At 48.2% G+C, this 23,331-nt stretch overlaps 1 protein-coding gene across 2 annotated transcripts; it reads left to right on the top strand.

The window, feature by feature from the left end:
- The first annotated feature begins 668 nt into the window (after positions 1-668).
- Positions 669-23,068, top strand: LOC309342192 (intestinal-type alkaline phosphatase-like). Of its 2 annotated transcripts, none has more exons than XM_081862555.1 (11): positions 669-779; positions 6,886-7,002; positions 10,021-10,136; positions 11,990-12,164; positions 13,679-13,851; positions 14,557-14,688; positions 16,473-16,545; positions 18,493-18,627; positions 18,802-18,993; positions 20,570-20,686; positions 21,542-23,068. In XM_081862555.1, the coding sequence occupies exons 3-11, from the start codon at positions 10,023-10,025 to the stop codon at positions 21,802-21,804; spliced, it is 1,374 nt and encodes a 457-aa protein (XP_081718681.1). In that variant the 5' UTR covers positions 669-779; positions 6,886-7,002; positions 10,021-10,022; the 3' UTR covers positions 21,805-23,068. The 2 variants fall into 2 exon arrangements, with proteins under 2 accessions (XP_081718681.1, XP_081718680.1); XM_081862554.1 differs by lacking the exon at positions 669-779 and adding an exon at positions 1,385-1,635.
- Positions 23,069-23,331: the final 263 nt, after the last annotated feature.

Here is a 23,331-nt window from a genome sequence, read left to right as displayed (position 1 = left end):
CTTTACCACCTGTCAGAACGAACTCTCCTGACAGAAATCCCCCTCACAGACCCCATGAATCGCTCTTATACAGTCTCTCACTCCCCTTGTTATGTACTGAGTTGAATAGTATCCAAAATGCAGCAGTCTGATTGGTCCTAGAACAATAGGATTCAGAATGCAGCAGTCTGATTGGTCCTAAAACAATAGGATCCAGAATGCAGCAGTCTGATTGGTCCTAGAACAATAGGATCCGGAATGCAGCAGTCTGATTGGTCCACAGGAGCCACCCAATCCAGCTCCAGGTGGAAGTGAATCCGCAACCTGATTGGCCTACAGGAGAATCCCGGAATTAGCCAATCACGTGGGGCCCATTGTGTAAATAATGTATATAAAGCAGACATTCTGGGGGAACTTCCATTCCTCCTCACCACTATGAGCTGAATAAAGAGCATGAAATCCACTCTCGACTCCAGGTATATTTCACCCCTCCAACTGCCTCCCTTGGAACTTTGGCCAATTAGGAGCTCTTGCTAGTTAACTGTCTGCTGGCAGGGGGAAAAAAAAACACTCTGTGACTCAACCTGCTCAGTAAACAAACTTTTCTGTTGGGGGGGGGGTCAAAGTCAATTTCAAAGATTAAAGAACCTTAAGAAGGGAAAGTGGGGGTGGGGCAAGGGAGAGGCCTGAAATCGCTGGCCCACCATTACTGTCAAGACAAGATGGGGGAGAATCTTAAAAGTTTGGAAGGAGGAAAGACAAGTTACCTTGGCTAATAGGAGCTGTTCAAGATATTAAAGGTAAAGGTAAAGGTAAAGGGACCCCTGACCATTAGGTCCAGTTGTGGCTGACTCTGGGGTTGTGGTGCTCATCTCGCTTTATTGGCCGAGGGAGCTGGCGTACAGCTTCTGGGTCATGTGGCCAGCACATGGTCATGTGGTCATGTGGCCAGCACGGGTCATGTGGCCAGCACATGTGGTGAACCAGAGCAGCGCACAGAAACGCCGTTTAGCTTCCTGCCGGAGTGGTATCTATTTATCTACTTGGACTTGACGTGGTTTCAAACTGCTAGGTTGGCAGGAGCAGGGACCGAGCAACGCGAGCTCACTCCGTCATGAGGATTCAAACCGCCGACCTTCTGATCAGCAAGTCCTAGGCTCTGTGGTTTAACCCACACCACCACCCGCGTCCCGTTTAAGATATTAGGAGCATCTGTAACAGAAGGCACAGGAAGGAACTGGCCTGGCTGAAAGCAGGAAAGTGAGACAAAAGTTTAGGCAAAGCCCAAAAAGAGTGAGAAGAAGACAATGGAAAGAAGCAATGGAAGAGGAGAAAGCACTCTTAAAAAGTGAGGACTGGAGCCATAGGCCTTGGAACTGGCTTGATGACCGCACCATTGCACATTTCCTGTTGCCAGCAGCAGTTGTGAAACTCCCCAGGGTGGGGTCTGGTGAAGGGAGGAATCTGGGTGCCACTAATGATGGTTTGCAGCTGTCCAAGTGTCCAAAGGTCTCCCTGGGTTTAGTCTTATAAGTCACAGAGCTTCCTGAAATCTCTCCCGCTCGCCCTGAAACAGCTCCGCTCCATTTGCAGCAATGTGGCTCTCCGGACTGGCTCTCTGCTTGGGTCTGGCATTCGCCGCTGCCATCATCCCAGGTAACGTGGCAGGGTTGTGAGGCTTGCGTCTGCCCATCATCCACTCTACTGGGTTGGTACCAGAGCTTAGGGAGATGGACATGACCAGGGCGAAGAAAGATTAGGGTGTTCGGGTCATGCCCAGGATCTCCTGTGGTGTCCTCAGAATGGGCAGGTTGGATGTATCAAGAGAAATAGCGCCACTGTATTCTGCTCTGGTCAGACCTCACCTGGAGTACTGTGTCCAGTTCTGGGCACCACAGTTCAAGAAGGACACTGACAAACTGGAACGTGTCCAGAGGAGGGCAACCAAAATGGTCAAAGGCCTGGAAACGATGCCTTATGAGGAACGGCTAAGGGAGCTGGGCATGTTTAGCCTGGAGAAGAGGAGGTTAAGGGGTGATATGATAGCCATGTTCAAATATATAAAAGGATGTCACATAGAGGAGGGAGAAAGGTTGTTTTCTGCTGCTCCAGAGAAGAAAGAAGATTCCACCTAAGCATTAGGAAGAACTTCCTGACAGTAAGAGCTGTTCGACAGTGGAATTTGCTGCCAAGGAGTGTGGTGGAGTCTCCTTCTTTGGAGGTCTTTAAGCAGAGGCTTGACAACCATATGTCAGGAGTGCTCTGATGGTGTTTCCTGCTTGGCAGGGGGTTGGACTTGATGGCCCTTGTGGTCTCTTCCAACTCTATGATTCTATGATTCTATGATTCTAAATCTCTCCAGCTGGGATTTGTGAGGAAAGTTGCCCCACTTGAATTATTGCCTGGTGTGTACTGTGAAGTTCAGGGGCACTGAGCGATTTTGGAGTGGGTCTCTTTTCTTGCAGTTCCCACCTGCTATGGAAACCCCTGAAACATGACCCAAAGTCATTGAAATACATCAGAGTGGACTCACCTTCCTTGTAGGTTTTTAAGCATAGTTTGGATGGCCATCTGTCACGGATGCTTTAGCTGTGATTCCTGAATTGCAGGGAGTTGGACACTGAGGTCCAGCTCCGCGGGCCTAGTGGCGGTTCCCTCCCTGCAAAAAGTGAGGTTACAGGGAACCAGGCAGAGGGCCTTCTCGGTAGTGGCACCCGCCCTGTGGAACGCCCTCCCAGCAGATGTCGAAGAAATAAACAACTACAGTGGTGTCCCGCAAGACGAATGCCTCGCAAGACGGAAAACCCGCTAGACGAAAGGGTTTTCCGTTTTGGAGGTGCTTCGCAAAACGAATTTCCTATGGGCTTGCTTCGCAAGACGAAAATGTCTTGCAAGTTCCTGCGGGGTTTTTTTCCTCCCCCCCTTTTTCTAAGCCGCTTATCGGCTTATCCGCTAAGCCGATAAGCCGCTAAAAGCTGCTAATAGCGCTAATAGCGCTAATCCGCTAAGCCGTCAATGGGCTTGCTTCGCAAGACGAAAAAACCGCTAGACGAAGAGACTCGAGGAACGGATTAATTTCGTCTTGCGAGGCACCACTGTATCTGAATTTTAGAAGACATCTGAAGTCAGTCCTGTTTAGTAAAGTTTTTAATGTTTGATGTTTTATTGTGTTTTTAAAATTCTGTTGGGAGCCACCTAGAGTAGCTGAGGAAACCCAGCCAGATGGATGGGGTAATAAGAATAAGAATAAGAATAAGAATAAGAATAAGAATAAGAATAAGAATAAGAATAATAAAAAACAATTATTATTATTAGATGACCCTCTGGGTCCCAAGTCTACAGTCCTATGATTCAATGAATTTCTGTGATCACTGTATACAGATCAGCATATTTCACCCCTTCCGATAGAACATAAAGGACACTCCTTTCTATTTTCTTATTAAATTATTCTTCCATCAGTTCCCTTCCCCAATCAGTATGTGCAATGTGGAAGTGTCTTTCATGTCGTTTATCTGGTCGTTCATTAATAGTAGTGATACACTTAGTTTCTCTCCAATATGTTGCATATCAAGTTCCACTTGTCGAGGGTTTGCAGATAAATAATTTCCTTATCAGATACTGGGATATTCTGCTGAATGTCTGTTGAGAAAGAGGATGGGCTCTAAAATTGAAGCAACAAGGTGTTTATCTATTGTAACTTGCATTTTCAACTTTAAACCAATATGTCTGTGTTACTGAGCATATCTACTGAGCATGGGGGGGAGGGACTTATTTTATTTTAAATTTCCATACTGCCCTCCGGTTGAGAAAGTCTCAGGGCAGTGTGCCAAAATAATAATAATAGTGAAGATATTAACACTGCAAAATAAAACTGCGGAAGTACCTATTAAAATTGGGGGAGGGGACACTCTTGCACCAATGGTTCTGACTCAGAACAAGACAGCTTCCTATGTTTAAAAATATGTCTCTCTAATTACTACGCACAGCTAAAACAGCTTATGTTTCTACCTTTCTGTCTAAGAGTTCTTACTTTGGAATTATGCTCCCAGCCACAGAAATAACTGAGACAATTGCACATTCCTTCCTTGCTTTCTCCTGCCTCCCATCCCCTCAGGTGTACTGAATTTTGAATTGTAAGCTCCTTGGGGCAGGGGCCTCTTGTACTCTGCACCTTGTAAGTGTCATGTGCACTGATTTCACTGGATAAGTGATAAAGGAAGCCAATTAAATTTCACTCTCTATAATCATCCTAAAATAGACACTTGTTTTGGCTGCCAGGAAAAACATCTTGATTGTAATAAAATTTATCAAGGTTCAGTAGTGATTGCCTGGATGAATCAGTCCAAAGTCTACGGCCCCATTTGGAGCAGGTGTTTGAAGTTGAAATAAGCAAGTTCTATACCTGGAGCAAGTTCTCCATTCACTGTGTTTGTTTTTAGTATTTGGTTGGAAGAAAAATGTAGGTATGGTAAAATAAAAAGGAGAATTCCCTGGTTGCCTAGATCAAGGCTTGGGGCAAGTACCGTATTTTTCGCACCATAGGGCGCACCGGACCATAGGGCGCACCCAGTTTTTTTGGGGGGGGGAAATAAAGGGGAAAAAATTATTTCCCCCCCAGTCACGGGGCTGGGGCGGGGGAAGCTCGAGCTTCCCCCGACCCCAGCCCCCAAACAGGCAGCTCTCTGCAAGCCGTGGGAGCGCTCCCGCTGCTTGCGGAGAGGTCCGCGAAGCCTGGGCGCACTGATCTCAGCGCGCGCAGGCTTCAGCATGCTGGCAACTCTCCGCAAGCAGCGGGAGCCCAGCGCTGGCCTCCCGCTGCTTGCGGAGAGGTGTGTGCGAAGCCTGGAGAGCGTGAGGGGTCGGTGCGCACCGACCCCTCTCACTCTCCAGGCTTCAGCGAAAGCCTGCATTCGCACCATAGGACGCACACACATTTCCCCTTCATTTTTGGAGGGGAAAAAGTGCGTCCTATGGTGCGAAAAATACGGTACCCTTTGGTGAGAGAGCTCCAGCAGAAATTTAAAATCACAAAACAAGCAGCAGAGTAAAACGTGGAAATGTAGGCTGCCTCGACCTTTAAAATATCCCCTTCTAAAGTTGCTTCCAAAGTTCCTCTTCCCTTAGCATAGAAAGAGACCACACATTTGGTAAGTTAAAAATGGTTTACTTACAAACTCTTCAAAGGTCAGATTCATGTGCTTTTCCATACAGCAGCAAGAAAAGACAGGCAGTATAGCTTTGGTTCCAAAATGGTAAATGTTTCTCAATTATTTGTACAGAAACACGAAGATGGCTTGCTGAAGCCACACAGTCGAAGCTTGGAACATTGTAAAATTAAGGAATTTTAGAATGTTAGAAGGATGTTGGAATGAAGTAATGTGGTTTTAGCAGAAATGATATAAAGGATTAGGTAAAAATTGATTTTTTAATTGGTGAAAGACGAGAATGTAAAATTACAGTATATTAAGATAAATTATTAGGATAAAAACAAAGCTGGAAAGGATTTGCTGAAATATCTAATTGAACTAGAATACAAAAAAGGGAGGTGTGAGGAGGTCAAGGAAATAAGCAAAGGAAAGAAAGTTATGTAAAGGTTTGAGCCGTTTTCCCCCCTAATTGTTTGTATTTTTTCTGTATTTTTTATTTTTTTATTTTTCTGTTTTTTCTAATTTTCTTTTTGTAATCTTTAAAATTTGAATAAATATTATTATTTTTTTAAAAAAAGAAGCTTGGAGCATCCAGCTTAGACCTCTTTACTGTTAGGGTTTGTATGGTGGAAGAGTAGGAAGTGGGAGAACAGAGTTTGGTAAACCAAGGTGAGGGGAAGCGTTCAAGCTAAGCCTAGCAGGACAGCTTACTTTGTGGTCTTAACCCCTTCATGCAATAATGAGACTTGAGCATGTTGGTTATATGAGGCTGATTTATCCCACACACTGTTCATTCCTGGTTCTCCAGGTCTCAACACTCCTCTTTTTATGGGGATTTGATACGCAATCTCTCCCTCACCAGTTAATTGCAGGTTGCATGTGATTACTAAGGTTGCTTCCAGGCTGCCAATATTTTGCAGGAGGAATACGAGCACATACTAGACATTAAGGTCTGTGCAGTTAAAGTGACTCTGCTTTCCTAGGGCAACAAATCCACTTTTTAAACAACAGCAAACTTTGTGCAGTTTGGAAACTGACAAGTAAGCAGGTGTGCTGAAAAGTGTGTGGTCAACAAACGTTGATCCAGTTCTGGGCACCACAGTTTAAGAATGATATTGACAATCTGGAATGTGTGCAGAGGAGAGCAACCAAGATGATCAAGGATCTGGAAATCAAGCCATATGAGGAGCAGTTGAGGGAACTGGGTATGTTCTGTCCGGATATGAGGAGTCTGAGAGGAGATATGGTAGCCATCTTCAAATATCTAAAGGGCTGTCACATGGAAGACGGAACCAGCTTGTTTCTGCAGCTCCAGAGGGTAGGACCCCAACCAATGGATTTAAATTGCAAAGAGGAGATTCCGACTAAACATCAGGAAGAACTTTCTGACAGTAAGAGCTGCTTGACAGTGGAACAAACCCCCTTGGAAGGTGGTGGACTCTCCTTTGGCGATTTTAAGCATATGTTGGATGGCCATCTCTTGTGGATGATCTAGCTGGGATTACTGCATTGCAGGGGGTTGGACTAGATGACCCTCAGGAATCCCCTCCAATTCTATGATTCTATGCTTCTATGAATGGGAAGGTGTATATCCTCCCTGCAGACAAATCAATACTAACCAATCTATCCTTCATGTGGGCTTTGTGGAAGCAGATCAGAATGAAGTTCAATAAACCAGTCATCTGGAGGAGCCATAAGAAAGGTTTGCACTGCCTGTTTGCCAACCCTAATTCCTGCTTGTTGTTTTCTGTTCCTCAAGCTCAAGAGGAGAAGCCCTCCTTCTGGAACCAGCAGGCTCTCAAGGCCATCGAGCAAGCCCTGAGCCTCCGTCCCCGGCACTACAAAGCCAAGAACCTCATCCTCTTCCTGGGAGATGGTAAGTGGGCAAAACGCTTGGGTTGCGCTCCCTTGTCTGTGTAACATGAGCAAGAATAAATTCTTCTCTCTGTGCATGCAGAACTAAGCGCACACAGAACAATGTCAGCCCCAGTGTAGAACCAAGTCAGCACTCCCAAGATGAGGCTTCCCGAACCTGACGCTTTGCTGATGTTGTTGGGCTCCAAAATGCCTGGAGGGCACCAGGTTGGGAACAGTGGTGTAGCATGGGTTGCCAGATCCCGGGGCAACACAGAAGGAGAGAAACAGACAGAGTACGCTTGCGCATTCAACTACCTAATGCAGTGATTGTCAAACTTGGCCCTCCAGCTGTTTTGGGACTACATTTCCCATCATCCCTGACCACTGGTCCTGTTAGCTAGGGATGATGGGAAGTGTAGTCCCAAAATAGCTGGAGGGCCAAGTTTGGCTATCACTGGCCTAATGGCTTCCAAGTTTGGCTATCACTGGCCTAATGGCTTCAACGGAGTCCAGTGACAGAAGCACGCAGCTGTATTGAGGCAGCACCAGGTGTTGGGATTTTGCACCCCTAACAATTTTGTGCCCAGGGCAACTGCCCCGTGGCCTCCCCCCACATGTTACGTCACTGGTTGGGAAGGCTGCGTAGTCAAGCAAGCTCCTTTCCCTGAGCCTTGCATTTCCAAGAACCAGCCCCAAGGATGCAGAAGCTTGCTTTCCTCATCCAGGTTGTGTTTGATGCTGATAAACCGATTTGGACAGGAGTCCTATATCAAGGGAAACACTGTCGGAGCATTATTGGCTCTCATGATCTGGCATTAAATGTTCAGAAGGTGTGTGCCATAATGATTTGCTGGTAGTGTTGTCAATAGTCTTCTTTGGACTCTTGACGTTCTTGACGTGCACAATTCAAGGAAACTCTGGTTCCAAAGTCAGGAAGGAAACAATTCCGGAGGCTGTGAAGATTATGGGAACTGATGGTTATGCAAATTAAGTGACATAAATTAATAACGTAAGAAGATCAGGCCAAAGTCCCACCTACTTCAACAATCATTTCTCACACTGGCCAACCTATGGCAAGCAGGCCAGGAGTGCAACGTCAATGTGTCACTTTTTTTTATAATAATGATTTTTATTCATTTTCAAGTACAATCCAATAATAGCCTCATTATAACAATACCAAAGTATAATACAATTACTAATACCAATCATTCAAATACCGAATTATATAATTTAGGTTCCGGCACCCCCACCCCGCATGGTAGAATTGATGGTTTGATTATTTTCTTTATTTCTGTGTTCCAAAATCTTATTAATTTCAGTTTCATATCGGTCAAAGTAATAATCTCTTATACAACAACTGCAATATTAATATCTTCTATTCGTATTGACACATTAAGTGATTTATAGAACTACCAGTGAGGCACTCTAACTATAACCTTGTTCTTCCTGTGTGTGGCAATTATTCTGTCCATGGTGTTTCTTCCTGTCCTTGTAAAATGTTATGTCTATCTTTTCCTGTTTGTTGCTGTTATCTGTCATGCCTTGGGTGAAGCTGATATCCCATTATCGTTTCAGAAATTTCCCCGTTGCTCTGTCCCGTGCTTTGTTGTTTTGCAACTTTAACAACAGCTGCAAAAAATCACTCTGTCCCAATAAATAGCCTGTCACTCATGTTCTCCAGCTTTGTTTCCTGTGAATTTGCTAAGGAGAGGCTGCAGGGTCAGGCCAAAGTCCCATCTGGTACAGTATCTTGTTCTCACTATGGTCAGCCACACACTCCAATGGGGAGCCTGCAGTCAGAACCTGAGTGCAACCTCTTTGCCTCTGGTCAAAAACTGGGGTGCAAGCAGTGGTGGACCTACATTTGGGGCCTCCTGAACTGTCACAGGGGCCCCTTCACAGCCAGCAATGAGCTCTGGGTAACCTCTGTCATCTTCTTCAATTGGGTTGTTCCATGACAGATCTCCACAAATTTTCCACGAGTTTGCATTTTTGGGATCCGCCTGAGGACTTGCGTGGACTCATCATTATTCCTCTATGTTATGACCTCTGTTAAAATATTCAAATATATAAAAGGATGTCACATAGAGGAGGGAGAAAGGTTGTTTTCTGCTGCTCCAGAGAAGTGGACACGGAGCAATGGATCCAAACTACAAGAAAGAAGATTCCACCTAAACATTAGGAAGAACTTCCTGACAGTAAGAGCTGTTCGACAGTGGAATTTGCTGCCAAGGAGTGTGGTGGAATCTCCTTCTTTGGAGGTCTTTAAGCAGAGGCTTGACAACCATATGTCAGGAGTGCTCTGATGGTGTTTCCTGCTTGGCAGGGGGTTGGACTCGATGGCCCTTGTGGTCTCTTCCAACTCTAGGATTCTATGATTCTATGATTCTAAAAGGGGAGGGATGCATCAGCCGCAGCAGAACAGCCAACTTAAACGCAACACTCCACCTTTACAACAGCTGTGCTTCTGAGTCTCAAACCTTGGGATTGTTGAAATATATACCAAAAACAAAGCATCAATTTGAGTCATGCAACTCAAATTGGGGACATTAGTAAAAACACCAAACCCCAGCATTTTGAATGTGTTATGCAACACCAGATGGCAATGAAGAGCAAAAAAAAATTCTTTGTGATTTTCCATAGTAGTTTTTTTCTTTTGGTATAACGGTTTAATTTCTGCCTTATTTATAGCATTTTATTCCTGTGTATAGATCCACCCTGGGTCTACTAGACCCAACTTTTGTAAGCAATGTAGACTAAAGCTGTTTCTGGGGGCCCTCTGGGATTGGGGGCCTTGGGGTATAAGCTTTATTAGTTTCATAGTTGATCCAAAGCACCAATCCCTCTTTCAAACCATCTTTCCTTCTGCTGCCTTAAGCTGGGTTATTTTTTGTTTTGGTGAAGTCAGGGAGTGTGAAATAGATGTCGTTTCTCTGGGAGGAAACTGCTCTAGGAACACTGTGTACTATGGGGCATAAGAGGTGTTTGTGTCAGGATCCCATGGGCTGCAAACCTTCTCATTCTGTCTCCCTGTCAGGCATGGGCCTCCCAACTATCACCGCCACCCGAATCCTGAAGGGAGAGATGAAGAACCAGCTGAGCCCCCAGTTGTCTCTGGCGATGGACGCCTTCCCTTACGTGGCTCTTTCCAAGGTGCCTTCCATCTACGCTTGTCCCTGCAGTTCGGGGTGGGGGTGGGGTGGGACAAATGGCTTTCTGGGAATCGTGCCTTCCTTTCCGCTGAGAAGGTTCTTTTTCTCTACTTGAGGCCAATCGGGCAGTAATTCAGCAGGTGAAGCCTGTACTGACTGCACCTTCTTTGGGCAAGGCTCATAGCTCAAGCTCACACCTTGCATGCATGCAACTGCCAAGTGCAGTCTTAACATAGCTGTCAACTTACAGATTTGAAAATAAGGGACCAGCAGCCTCGAAAATAAGGGATCAGGAGCCAAAATAAGGGATTTTCCCAGCACAGGTATGTTCAACTTCTGAGCCCCTCTGAGCCAAAGGCAGAAAGCCCAGCCAGCAGCCAAACGAAGCCTCAAGCGGTGGTTCCCACAGCGCAGCAACCCGGCAAAGGGGATGCAGCAAGGGAAACCACTGTCACCTCTCCGCTGGGAAGCGCTGAGCAAAGGCGAGTCCCAGGCAATGCAGCCGATTTGATCGGCACAAGGCATGCAAGCTCCACCCCCCAGTTGTTCTTAGACTCCTTATTGGGTGAGCAACGCAGCCAAGCAACACAGTTGGAGCCTCCCTCCTCCCTGGCCGGCAGGGAGGGAGGGAGAGGAGCTGCTTCCTTTGAAACCCGGGAAATTTAAGGGACCTCGTCAATAAGGGGGGTACAGCGGGACACAGCGCTGCGATAAGAGAGTTTCCCACCAAATAAGGGACGGTTGACAGCTATGAGTCTTAAGCAAGTTGGTTTGGGGAGCATTGCTGGAAGAGGCGGCAGAGAGCCAGTAAAGGACCTGTGGCAGCTATATCACATTTTCCCATTCATTGGCCATGGAAAAGCATTACATGATTGAATTTTCACCTGCTGTCAAGTGTTGTCTGCAATGACTGGTAACCTCTCTCCAGGGGTTGAGAGCGGGGTTCTTTACTGGAGATGCTGAGGATGGAAGCTGGGACCTTCCTCCTCCTGCAAAGCAGATTCTCTGTCACTGAGCTACAGCCTTAGTCAAGGTGTGGTTGAGGAACCACAGAGAACCCACTATCAATGCAAGTGGGGCAAGTGTGGGAGACATTTCCCTTGGGTGTTCAAGTGCGGAGACTCACACCCAATTCCTAATTAGATTGTATTCAGTAATGCATTACCAGACGGAGTCCTAAGAGTCTGCCAGAGCTTACCAGTGCACACACACTATATAGTGGTACCTCGGGTTAAGTCCTTAATTCGTTCTGGAGGTCCGTTCTTAACCTGAAACTGTTCTTAACCTGAAGCACCACTTTAGCTAATGGGGCCTCCTCCTGCTGCTGCGCCTCCAGAGCACGATTTCTGTTCTTATCCTGAAGCAAAGTTCTTAACCTGAAGCACTATTTCTGGGTTAGCGGTGTCTGTAACCTGAAGCGTATGTAACCTGAAGCATATGTAACCCGAGGTACCACTGGTAGTGGAAAAACATGTCACCTTGGCTGTCTCATCCTCTTCCAACCACCTTATGGCCACCCCATCACCCCACAATTTCTCATCTTGGAAAAACTTACTCAAACCACTTTTTCCAACTCTACGTGCAAAGCCTTCCATGCACCTTATCTCAGTTGTTTTTCACTTTGATGGTCAGCTGTTAGCTTCCAGCCATGTGGTTTTGCCATGTTCTTGCGTACGTGACACTGTTCTCGTTGACAGAAATGCCACGTCACAAGCAATTTTCTCACGTCCTGTTCACGGGCTGCGGGAAATGGCTGCCTATCATTCCCTTACCCCAACAGTAGGGCCGGCCTCACAACAGCTCATTGGAGGGTGTGAGAGAGCAGCCTTTAAGCTTCTCCTTTGGTTTTGGCAGACGTACAACGTGGACCGGCAAGTGCCCGACAGTGCTGGCACCGCCACCGCCTACCTCTGTGGGGTGAAGGGCAACTACAAAACTATTGGGCTGAACGCAGCTGCCCGAGTTAGCCAGTGTAACACGACAGCTGGCAACGAAGTCGTGTCTGTGATGCAGAGAGCCCGTGCAGCTGGTAAGATGGAGGGCACAGATGGAGAAACATAGTCTCATTCACATGAGGGGTGGGATTAAAGCACTTTTATTTCCTCACAAAGAACCCTGGGAACTGTAGCTACTAGTGGGTGCTGGGAGTAAACTACAGTTCCCAGGATTCTTTGGGGGAAGCCATGTGCCTTCAATGTATGTTGTGTCCAACACCCGGCCTGCTAGGTCTTCTTGATGCTTTAAGATACAGTGGTGCCTCGCAAGACGAAATTAATCCGTTCCGTGAGGCTCTTTGTATAGCGGTTTTTTCGTCTTGCGAAGCAAGCCCATTGACAGGTTAGCGGATTAGCGCTATTAGCGGTTTAGCGGCTTTTAGCGGATCAGCTGATAAGCGGCTTATCAGTGGATCAGCTGATTAGCGGCTTAGGAAAAGGGGAAAAAAGGGGGGGGGAACCCGCAGGAACTCGCAAGACATTTCATCTTGCAAAGCAAGCCCATAGGGAAATTCGTTTTGCGAAGCGCCTCCAAAACGGAAAACCCTTTCGTCTAGCGGGTTTTCCGTCTTGCGAGGCGTTCGTCTTGCGGGGCACCACTGTAAATGTTTTAAGTCAGGATAAGGCCCCTGGGTCAGAGCCTTCTTGGGCCTGGAGGTGGAGCAGAGCAGTTTGTGGCAGATCCATTTGCCCAAGACGTACAGCTAAAAAGAACACCAGAGGAAGTGGGGTTCAGGGGTTGATGGAATCAATTTGCCACCCCATGGTGATTGGCAACCATTTTTGTAGCCATCTGGGTGGTTTGTCTGACTAAAGCTCTCCGGTGCTTGTAAGGTGTCACAACACCTCCAGGCCACCAGGGGGCAGCACCCCAACACTTGGTTATAGAAATGTATTGTGTGTGTGCCCCCCCAACTTAAGGTAAAGGGACCCCTGAGCATTAGGTCCAGTCGTGGCCGACTCTGGGGTTGCGGCGCTCATCTCGCTTTATTGGCCGAGGGAGCCGGCGTACAGCTTCTGGGTCATGTGGCCAGCAGGACTAAGCCACTTCTGGCAAACCAGAGCAGCGCACGGAAACGCCATTTACCTTCCCGCTGGAGCGGTACCTATTTATCTACTTCCACTTTGACGTGCTTTCGAACTGCTAGGTTGGCAGGAGCAGGGACCGAGCAACGGGAGCTCACCCCGTTATGGGGATTCGAACCGCCGACCTTCTGATCGGCAAGTGCTAGGCTCTGTGGTTTAACCCACAGCGCCACCCGCGTCCCCCCCCCCAACTTAGTTACGTCTTATTGGGCTCAGGGTTTGCCCTCACACTTGCAAACCCTTAATCCCAGAGATGTAGATGGTAAGCATGGTCCTTTCATACTTAGGGGAGGCACTCTGTACATGCCCAGAAGCATTGTCTTCTCCTTCCTCCAAGTTTCTGATCAAAGATGAAACCCCAGTTCAATGAGGATCTCTTGCCTGATCCAGACAGTCCCTCTTGCAGACAATCTCTCTCTCTCTCTCTCTCTCTCTCTCTCTCTCTCTCTCTCTCCAATTTCAGGAAAGTCTGTGGGGATTGTGACCACCACGCGAGTCCAGCATGCATCACCCTCTGGCAATTATGCCCACGTGGTGAACCGGAACTGGTACTCGGATGCCGACATGCCCGCCTCAGCAATTTCAGAAGGCTGCAAGGACATCGCTCAGCAACTTGTTAAAAACGTCAACCTGACGGTGGGTTGTGGAGAGGGGCAGCAAACCCCCTCCTTTCTGGGCTTGCAGTCCACTCCTGCCCTCTCTGCTCTGTTATCCTGCTTAGGGTAAGCTGTGGGGCAGCTTTTGCCAACCTTGTGTCCTCTCCTCACTTGCGACTCCCTGCAGCTGTAACACTGCATTCTTCCTTCCTGCCTGGGCGTCTCCCTCTTCCCCATCACGCCTCCAAGCTGACCACACATTCTGAACTTACATTTTGTACTTTTGTAACTTAGATAGTAGTTATAAACCTGCCCCTCCATTTTTCTGGCATAACTGCTGCTTCAAGGCTTAGATTATGTAAGTAAATACTACTTTTACTTCTTCACAAAACAATGCTGTTTTAAAGGGGAGACGCCAGGGAAACCCACCCTGTCTTAAAAAAGCATCCTGGATTATTGCTTCCAGAAGGTTAAATCAACCTTGTTTTAGTTTCCATGTTTAAGCTGCAAAACATGATATTCTGTTGATCTCACCCACTCCAGCAAAGAAGGATAATAACTATATCATATATCCTCTCCAAGTGCCTGTGTAAATCCATTCCTACAGCGCACCTCTTGAGGTGTCCTTGCCCTGGGTCCTTTCAAACCTGGGAAATCTCCTGCCAAGATGGCTCCCCTGAGTGCTTTCTTTCGCTTGTGTGCACATTCACACAACCCTTCGTACGATGTGTGACTTTCTTGACAGGTGATCCTCGGCGGCGGTCGAAAGTACATGACTCCAGCGGGCACTCAGGACCCCGAGTACAACACCAACTCCAGCAAGGGCATTCGCCAGGATGGCAAGAACCTCATCACAGAGTGGCTTAACTCCTCGCCGGTAAGTTTATCGCACCAAAATGCTTTTGCTTTCAGAATTGTGGACTTGACACGAGGATGGTGTAATAAACAGAAATCTGCCCTTATTCCCTTATGGGGGACACAAGAGCCCTTATAGAGTCCTTCGTAGGTTCTCCATCAGTCGGAGAAAAGAACAGAGGCCAACAAGAGAATATTGAGAAGCAAAGCAGCTCGTAAGCCTGATCTTTATTGATCTGTTGCAACAGGGTGCTCCCCTCACACGCAGGAAAGGAGGAGGACCTCGAACAAAGATGTGCCCGCCCTTATATAGACATTTTAAATTGCCTGCCTTGGAGTCTAAGACCACCCCCAGAAATATCATACCTACATCACAGAAAGGGCGGTCTACAGCAGAAATCTGAGTTGTTTATCTCCTGTCATTGTTTATCTCCTGTCTGGCAGGTTACCTGTTAATGCTTACCCTGGGGAGCCTGACCAGTCCTTTGTAGTAACAAATACCCAGTTCTTGAGCCAGGCCACAGGTTCACCCCATTCATACACAGATATACCCTTAAGACAGGATTTGTGAAGGAAAAGACAATTTTCCTTTGACCTTGCAGAGAAAACATTTGGTCAGATTGGGAGCCAAAATGGCTCCAGGACTGCCCTCCTGTGCTGCTTCAGACGTGTGGTTCACATATTTATGTACATGTTTGCTTGGTACATTTATGAACATTTATTATATATATAAGACCTTTATTTATTTCAATGGGAAGCAGGTGTGTACGTGTTGTGCAACATCATTTGCAATGTACTTTGGCTGTGCACACATTGTACACCTCTGGAGCATGTTTCCCCTCACAAAGATTTTCGGGCACCATAGGGTTACAATTCTCAGCAGCCCTTATGAAATTTCAGCTCATGCAATTCTTTGAAGGATAAAATGTCTCTGATGTTTTAGCTGAGATTCCTGCATTGCAGGGGGTGGGACTAGATGACCCTCGAGGTCCCTTCCAACTATGATTCTATGAGATAAGAGGTCAATGCTGGGTGTGTCCAAAGGGGGTCTTGTTATTTAGTCTGTGGGTCTCATTGGGCCACACAGCCAGCCATCAGGGGAGGGACTGCAGCTCAGAAGAAGATTTGTGCTCATGCTTAAATTCAAAAGATGCCGGGTTCAAATCTTGGCACCTCCAGTTAAAAGGAGCACATGACAGAGAGCTCTTTCTGCTTCAGCGTTTGGAGAGCGGCTGCCAGTCACGTGGGGAGAATTTCCCCTTGTGGGTTCAAGTATGGAAGCTCACACCCAATTCCCAACTAGTCAGACTTTATTCAGCAATGCATTTCTGGACAGAGTTCTAACATTCTGCGAGAGCTTGGAATGCTCTCTGTGTAGGAAAAATATATGTAATCTTTGCTATTTCATTCTCTCCATCCACCTTCTGCCACCCCATCACCCCACGATCTCTCATTCACCCACAATCCTTGGAAACACTTACTCAGCTCAATCTTTTTTACTGTATGTGCAGAGCCCTCCTTGTGCCTTATCTAGAGCTGTTTTTCACTTCAACAGCCAGCCATTAGGGAACTCCAAAAGTGGCTCTTACCAGTCTTCTGGTCAGGTCATGTTTCTGCATAAGTGATGCTGGCCTAACTGATAATGGGTTTACCAAAAATCCCACCTCATAGAGGAGACAGTATTGGTGTAGACAGGCAAATATTCTCCAAAAGGAAACACATTTTAATCTGTGGTGGATATGGCAAGCTACGTTGGGCCTGAAAGGCGTAGAAAATATCCCCTCAATTCTTTGTGTTTCTTCCTAGGGCACCAAGTACGTCTGGAACCGAACACAGCTGCTGAGTGCTGCAGACGACCCAGCTGTGAGCCGCCTCATGGGTAACGGGTTCAAATCCCCATTTGCCTCCCAGTTTCTTCATCCATGGTGTCTTAGGCAGCTTACAGCTTTAAAGCACATTATTTCCCTCAAAGGGTTATGGGCAATGTAGTTCACCCCTCGCAGAGTGACAATTCACAGCAACCCTTAACAAACTACAGTGCCCAGAATTCTTTGAGAAAAAGAATATGCTTTGAATGTGCTTCAAAGGCACACACAGCCTTATTCAGCCCTGTCTTGAAATGCCTATCACCCACCGCTCTTCCGTGTTACAGTGATTAGAAGCGTTTTTCTCAGAATGCGTTTAAGACTGGTTTATACACACAGGAGAATCAAGCAGAAATCCTGGACCAAACTGCTTTGGGCTGCAGATTTCCCTGTGTCTCTCTTGATGTGCGAATGTTTCCTCATGTGGGGAATGAGGGAAGCCCCATGACATGTGTAAAATTCCAGGAGTGAGGGTTTTGTGGCACAACCTTCAGACCAGCACTTCTCTCTTCTCACCAGTCCCACCTGCACCCAAAATGGTGCCTTCTGGGAAAAGCTGTAACCCTGGGGTGGGGAGCCATTTTTATCCCCAGAGACAAGCTGCTGGGGCCTGTCAATCACCTGACAGCACGACAACCTCAGAGCTCCCGGGGGCTCCTTTGCAGCCATCTCTTTACCTGCCCCACACCTGGCTTCACATATCATGCCCAGGTGGATGTGGCGTGGAGAAACTGTTCCGTTGAGAGTCTGTCAAGGCTGCCAACAGGGACTGTTATGGCGTCCAGTCCGCTTCCACTGCGCCAACCTGCTTCTCCCGGCTACAGCAGAGAATCTTGCGCAGTGGTGTGCCTGTGTGGAAGGAATCTCAGCCATGCAGTAAAACTCTCGTACAACGGCTTCCTCTATTCTATGAAGCGTTCATTGTACAGCAGCAAAATGACAACAGCCAGGGGAAAGCGAAGGCACAATGCTTCTCCTGTCGATGCTTCTCCTGTCGCAGCCAAAACAGAAAGTAAAAACGTTCACATAACAAAGATGCGAACACACCCCAGTGACAGGACGTCATTCCCCTTGAGCTGTTAATCCTGTAAGCTCTGGGTATCCTCACAAAAGCAGCCTCACAGGTCAAAACAGGACCCTGGATAGTTCTTATTTAAGCCAAGAGGCTGAAGGTTCTCCACCTCTGCTGTAGCACTTGGTTCTGCCAGATTGTGTGAACTGTGGCTTGGAGCGGGCTAGGAACGCATTCTTTTTTCTGACAAATCCTCTGTCTTGGGCTGGTTGGATGCAGAGGAATGGTGGGAGGAACCAGCTAGGGAATCCCCAGGGACAGAAGACTCAGAACTTGGGGAGTGGTGGTGGGATGACACTGAGTGGACAGACGGAGAAGAGGGAGAGGAGTGGGAAGAGAAGGTGTCGGAAGCTGAAGAGGTAACAGGGCTCAGTGAGCTGGGAGAGTCTGTGGCAGAGAGAAGTCTAGAATCAGAGGCAGAGGCTGAAGCAGAAGAGGCCAAGAGGCAGAGATGAGTCTGGCTGCTGAAGAGTCCCAGGTGTTTCCTACTCGTCCTGCGACAAGCTCCCCTCTTGCCTGGTCTCCCAGAACTAGGAGAGGCATGAAAAGGGCAGAGGAGAAAATAGCGTCACACAGGTGAAGTCTCAGATTGCTTGGGGAAAACCCTGGAGAGGACTTTGACAACTCTAGGAAGGCAGGAGCCTTCAGTCTTGGCAACTGCTTCATGGGGGCCAGACCCACGGGGACGAGCTGCTGTGCTCATTAGGCCTGACACTCAGCCAAGTCCTCAGAGATCATGTTATTGCTAATAAAGACATAACTCCAACTTTGAATGGTGTGATTTACTGCCAGCTGACTCTTGGACTTCCTCTCACACTTCACGCCTCAAAACAGTCCTTTCTCCCATGATGCACTTAGAACAGGCTGTTGTTCTCACTTTTATCCCCAGGCCTCTTTGAACCTGGCGACATGAAATACGAGCTGGTCCGCAACAATCAGACTGACCCATCTCTGGCGGAGATGACTGAGGTCGCCTTAAAGATCCTCAGCCGCAACCCCGAGGGATTCTACCTCTTTGTTGAAGATAAGTTGGGGCATCTTCTGGGCTGCCTTGACCAGGGTTTGGGTAGAAAGCAGACTGGGATCTTGTAGTTAAAAATTTGTAAACAGCTCAGTGAAAGGGGGATCCATTAACTGGGGCGATTGCAGGTGTTTTCCCTCATCTCTCTCCCCTTCTAAGTTGCCCTTTTCTCCGCACGAGGCAAGATTGACCTGGGACACCACAACGGCATTGCCAAGCAGGCTCTCACTGAGGCAGTGGAGTTCGACAAAGCTGTCCAGCGGGCAGGGGAGCTGACGCAAGAAGCTGACACCTTGACCGTGGTGACCGCTGACCATTCCCACGTCTTTGGCTTTGGTGGCTACACGCTGAGAGGCTCCTCCATCTTTGGTATGGCGCTGGCGAGGAACCCGTCGGTTCTGGTTCTGGTGGGCTCAGCTGGAAGTGTGTGTGGGGGGGGGGGAAGGGCCGTAGATCAGGGTTAGAGCACCTGCCTTGAATGTAGAAGGTCCTGTAGGATCTTCACATAGGACTGAGGAAGCCCATTCTGAAGCCCTGGAGAGCCACTGCCTGCCAGTGCAGACAGTGCAGGGCTATATGGACCATTGGCCTGACTTAGGCTTGTAGAGTTGGAAGGGACCCTGAGAGTCATCTAGTCCAGCCCTCTGCAATGGGGATATCTCAGCTAAAGCATCCACAACAGATGATCATCTAATCTCTGCTTTAAAACCTCAAAGGAAACAGAGCCCACAACCTGCCAAGGGAGTCTGTTCCACTGTTGGTCGGCTCCTCATGTCAGAAAGTTCTTCCTGCTCTTTAGTCGGAATTTCCTTTCTTGTAACTTGAAGGCCATTGGTTCAATTCCTACCCTCCAGAGCAGGAGAAAATAAGCTTGCTCTGCCTTCCATGTGACAGCCCTTGAGATATTTGTAGATGGCTCTCAGATCTCCTCTCAGCCTCCTCTTTTCCAGGCTAAACATAAGGCAGCTATCTATTTTCCAAAGGTCTTCAGAACTGTGGTCCAAACTACAGCCGCTGGAAGAATATGGTGGTAACAATGCAATTTGCCTCTTGGGCTGCGTCCAGAAAGGGCCATGGCTTAGAGAGCAAAGCCTGTGTTTCGCCCGCCAAAGGTCCCAGGTTCAATACCTGGCATCCCCAGTTAGACATTAGGAAGAACTTCCTGACAGTAAGAGCTGTTTGACAGTGGAATTTGCTGCCAAGGAGTGTGGTGGAGTCTCCTTCTTTGGAGGTCTTTAAGCAGAGGCTTGACAACCATATGTCAGGAGTGCTCTGATGGTGTTTCCTGCTTGGCAGGGGGTTGGACTCGATGGCCCTTGTGGTCTCTTCCAACTCTAGGATTCTATGATTCTAAGAAAAAAAAGATGTTTTCTAGTAGAGTTGAGAAATACTTTTGCTGTGGATCTTGGAGAGCTTCTGCTGCTCAGAGTATTGAACTAGATGAACTAACAGGCTGAGTGGCCCTCCAGGGATAAAATCATAGAATCGTCAAGTTGGAAGGGACCCCCAAGGGTCATCTAGCCCAACCCCATGCAATGCAGGAATCTTAGCTAAAGCATCCATGACAGACAGCCACCCAACCTCTGCTTAAAAACCTCCAAGGAAGGAGAGTCCACAAGTTCTGTCTGGCCCTCGTCACCACCCTCGCCTTGGGTCATGCCTTTCACTGGCTCTGCTTCACACCATGGGTGTTTTGGCCTGGCTGGAATGTGCCCTTGAACCCAGACCATGCCTCTCGCTTGTCTGGATGGGGTTTAGGGAGGGGTGTGTGCCAGTGTGTGTAGAAAGCAGCCTCCCACACAAAGGCAGAACGGGCATGCCCTGCTCCGCCCACTTTTGCCCTTGGCCCCACTGGAATTCGGCCCTTGGGAGCTTGCCCAGAAAGGAAACCGGCCCTTGGCCTGGAAAGAAGATTCCTCACTGTCCACTAATGCTCCCTCCACAGGCTTGGCCCCCGCATTAGCAGCAGACAGGAAGGCGTACACATCCATCGTGTATGGGAACGGGCCAGGCTACCAGATCACCAGCCAGGGCCGCCCCAATTTGACCGAAGAAGAGAGCGGTAAGAGGGATGGCGCTGCTGAATTGGGGAGGGCTGGGGAGGGGGTGGCTGGACAGGGCCACGTGTGGTCAACATTCAAGGCTAGTTTGACTCTATGGCAGGGATTCCAAGGCCACAGCACACGTCACCCAAGAGTGTTAATTGAGACGGCGGTGCTTGTGGTGTTTAACCCTCCCTATGCCATTTTCCGGGACAGGGGTAGCGCTGTGGGTTAAACCACAGAGCCTAGGACTTGCCGATCAGAAGTTCGGTGGTTCGTATCCCTGCGACGGGGTGAGCTTCCGTTGCTTGGTCCATGCTCCTGCCAACCTAGCAGTTCGAAAGCATGTCAAAGTGCAAGTAGATAAATAGCTACCACTCTGGCGGGAAGGTAAACGGCATTTTTGTGCGCTGCTCTGGTTTGCCAGAAGCGGCTTAGTCATGCTGGCCACATGACCTGGAAGCTGTACGCTGGCTCCCTCAGTCAATAAAGCGAGATGAGTGCCGCAACCCCAGAGTCGGCCACGGGGTCCCTTTATCTTTAAGCCATTTTCCAGATCTGAGGTTCAAACGCCTCCACCCACTTATCGTTGCACCAATCCACATTAAACGCTTAACCCTCCACTCCATACTTGTTTTAAAGTAACGCCCACCCATTCCCCGAAACTAAGGGAGATCCTGTTATTGATCTTCCACATTATGTGTGGCCTAGACCCTAAGCCTGTCCAGTGTCCTTCGCAGTCATAGGCAGTAATGCTTCTGAAAACCAGTTGCTGGAAACCATAGGCATTTCCACCAGGCATCTGGTTGGCCTCTGTGAGGGGCCTTGGCCTGATCCAGCGGCCCCTTCTTATGTTCTTTCATTCCTTTCCGTAGAGCGTGACGACTACCACCAGCAAGCTGCGGTGCCCCTTGACTCGGAAACCCATGGGGGCGAGGACGTGGCCATCTTGGCAAAGGGCCCCATGGCTCACCTATTCCATGGGGTGCAGGAGCAGACGTTTGTTGCCCATGTCATGGCCTATGCTGCTGGCATAGAACCATACCAGGAGAATGGCCTGGACTTTAACTCTGCCAGGTTGACAAAGCCCACTTTGGTGACTCTTCTCTTGGCCTCCTTGCTCCTTTGGGCCTGTTAATCCTCCCCTGGACAACAACTCGATACATCTCTCTCCTCTTTCTCTCCTCTGGACATTGATTTCATCTCTGATGCCACATAGAATACACCCTCAAGAGCTTTGCTTCTTAAGCTAAACAAGTGTTCTCCATCCTGCTGAAGGCTGAATCAATGAATGTCTTCCATCTTGTTCCATCAAAAGTGGGGGCTGGCAGTTCTAGTCACGGTGTGAACATGCAGGAGCACATGCAGGGGTATCCCTTATTTCAAGGAAACATGGAATTCCACTTCTGACACCAGTGTTGCGCACTACCCCCCAATCTCTGAGCAGTGTGAGATTCCAGTGATTCCAGGTGCTTAGGAGTCGGAATGAGGAACAGCGGAGACTGTGGTGCCTCAAAAGAGGGTGACATGCTCAACTTCAGACCTTAGAGCTGCTCTCCTACCTAGACCTGAAGAGTGGGTGGTGCCATGAATGCCACAGGGAGACCATGCCCAGCTTCTAGAATGCCAAGCGATGCTCAAACTCTCCTGTGCCCCAATCCCCCCTTTCTCTCGTAATCATTGTTACTAGCATTGATAGGTAGAGGCTGAAGCAGAGTGTGTGTGTGTGTGTGTGTGTGTGTGTGTGTGTGTGTGTGTTGTGCAGTTTGAAAGGAGAGGTTCCTTGGGCAGCTGACAGGCTCCTTCCCATCAGCTGATTCTCCACTCCATGCCAGTCATCATGGAGATGTGATGTGATGCTTCCTAACCCAACCATCACACTTCCACCTGGATTTGCCATGTCTGACAGGGAACGGTCTCTTAAATAACCACCTGTGCTCCAGATCAGGACTGCAAGGGAGCTGCTAGGGACCATGATGAGGAGGGCTGCACTGAGGAAGAATGGTGGGAGCTACCCCCTAACCTTGATCCTGAATCTTCCCAGGAGCAGGAGGACAGTATAGATTTGGAGCATTGGTTTGCAGAGGGGCTTAGTTCAGAAGGCAGAAGCCGGGAAATACTGGATGGGGAACAGCTAGCAGAAGAAACACTAGAAGAGAGAGCGTTAACAGATTCACGGTCTCTGGATAGTATCCACCCCCTTCCCCCAAAGTCCTGGAGAGCTCAGAAAATGTCAGAACAGAAAACACAGAGGCTCCAAGCTCAGATTACAAGATGTAGGAGTGATGTAGATTAATAGGGACGGATCAGGGAGTGAACTTAATTGGGAGCACCACTATTCTGGTCAGCGGCTTTTTTTTTTGTCCCTTGTTGTGTTTATTAAAGAAACTAACTGGTAAGAATTCTCTTTTGTTTGATCTGCTCATTTACGGCCATGGGGGAGGAAGCGGATTCCCCGAAGCCTGACAGGAGCCCAGAGATTGGCTGTTTTGGTTTCTGATTGGCTGCACCTCCATCTTGGAATTCTTCCTCCCAGAGAATCAACCAATTCTGAGCCCAAGCATCTTCTGGAAGTGACATAAGTGATAAGGGTCTCCGTGGCCACTAACTGGCTGTGTCCTCTCTCCACAGCTCGAGGGAGCAATTTTTTGCATACCAGTTGCTG

Source organism: Podarcis erhardii, assembly GCF_964252035.2.
Source record: "Podarcis erhardii genome assembly, chromosome: 5".
In the NCBI taxonomy this organism is placed as follows: Eukaryota; Metazoa; Chordata; class Lepidosauria; order Squamata; family Lacertidae; genus Podarcis; species Podarcis erhardii.
The sequence above is the reverse complement of the archived record's forward strand: the minus strand, read 5'-3'. Positions and strand labels throughout refer to the sequence as shown.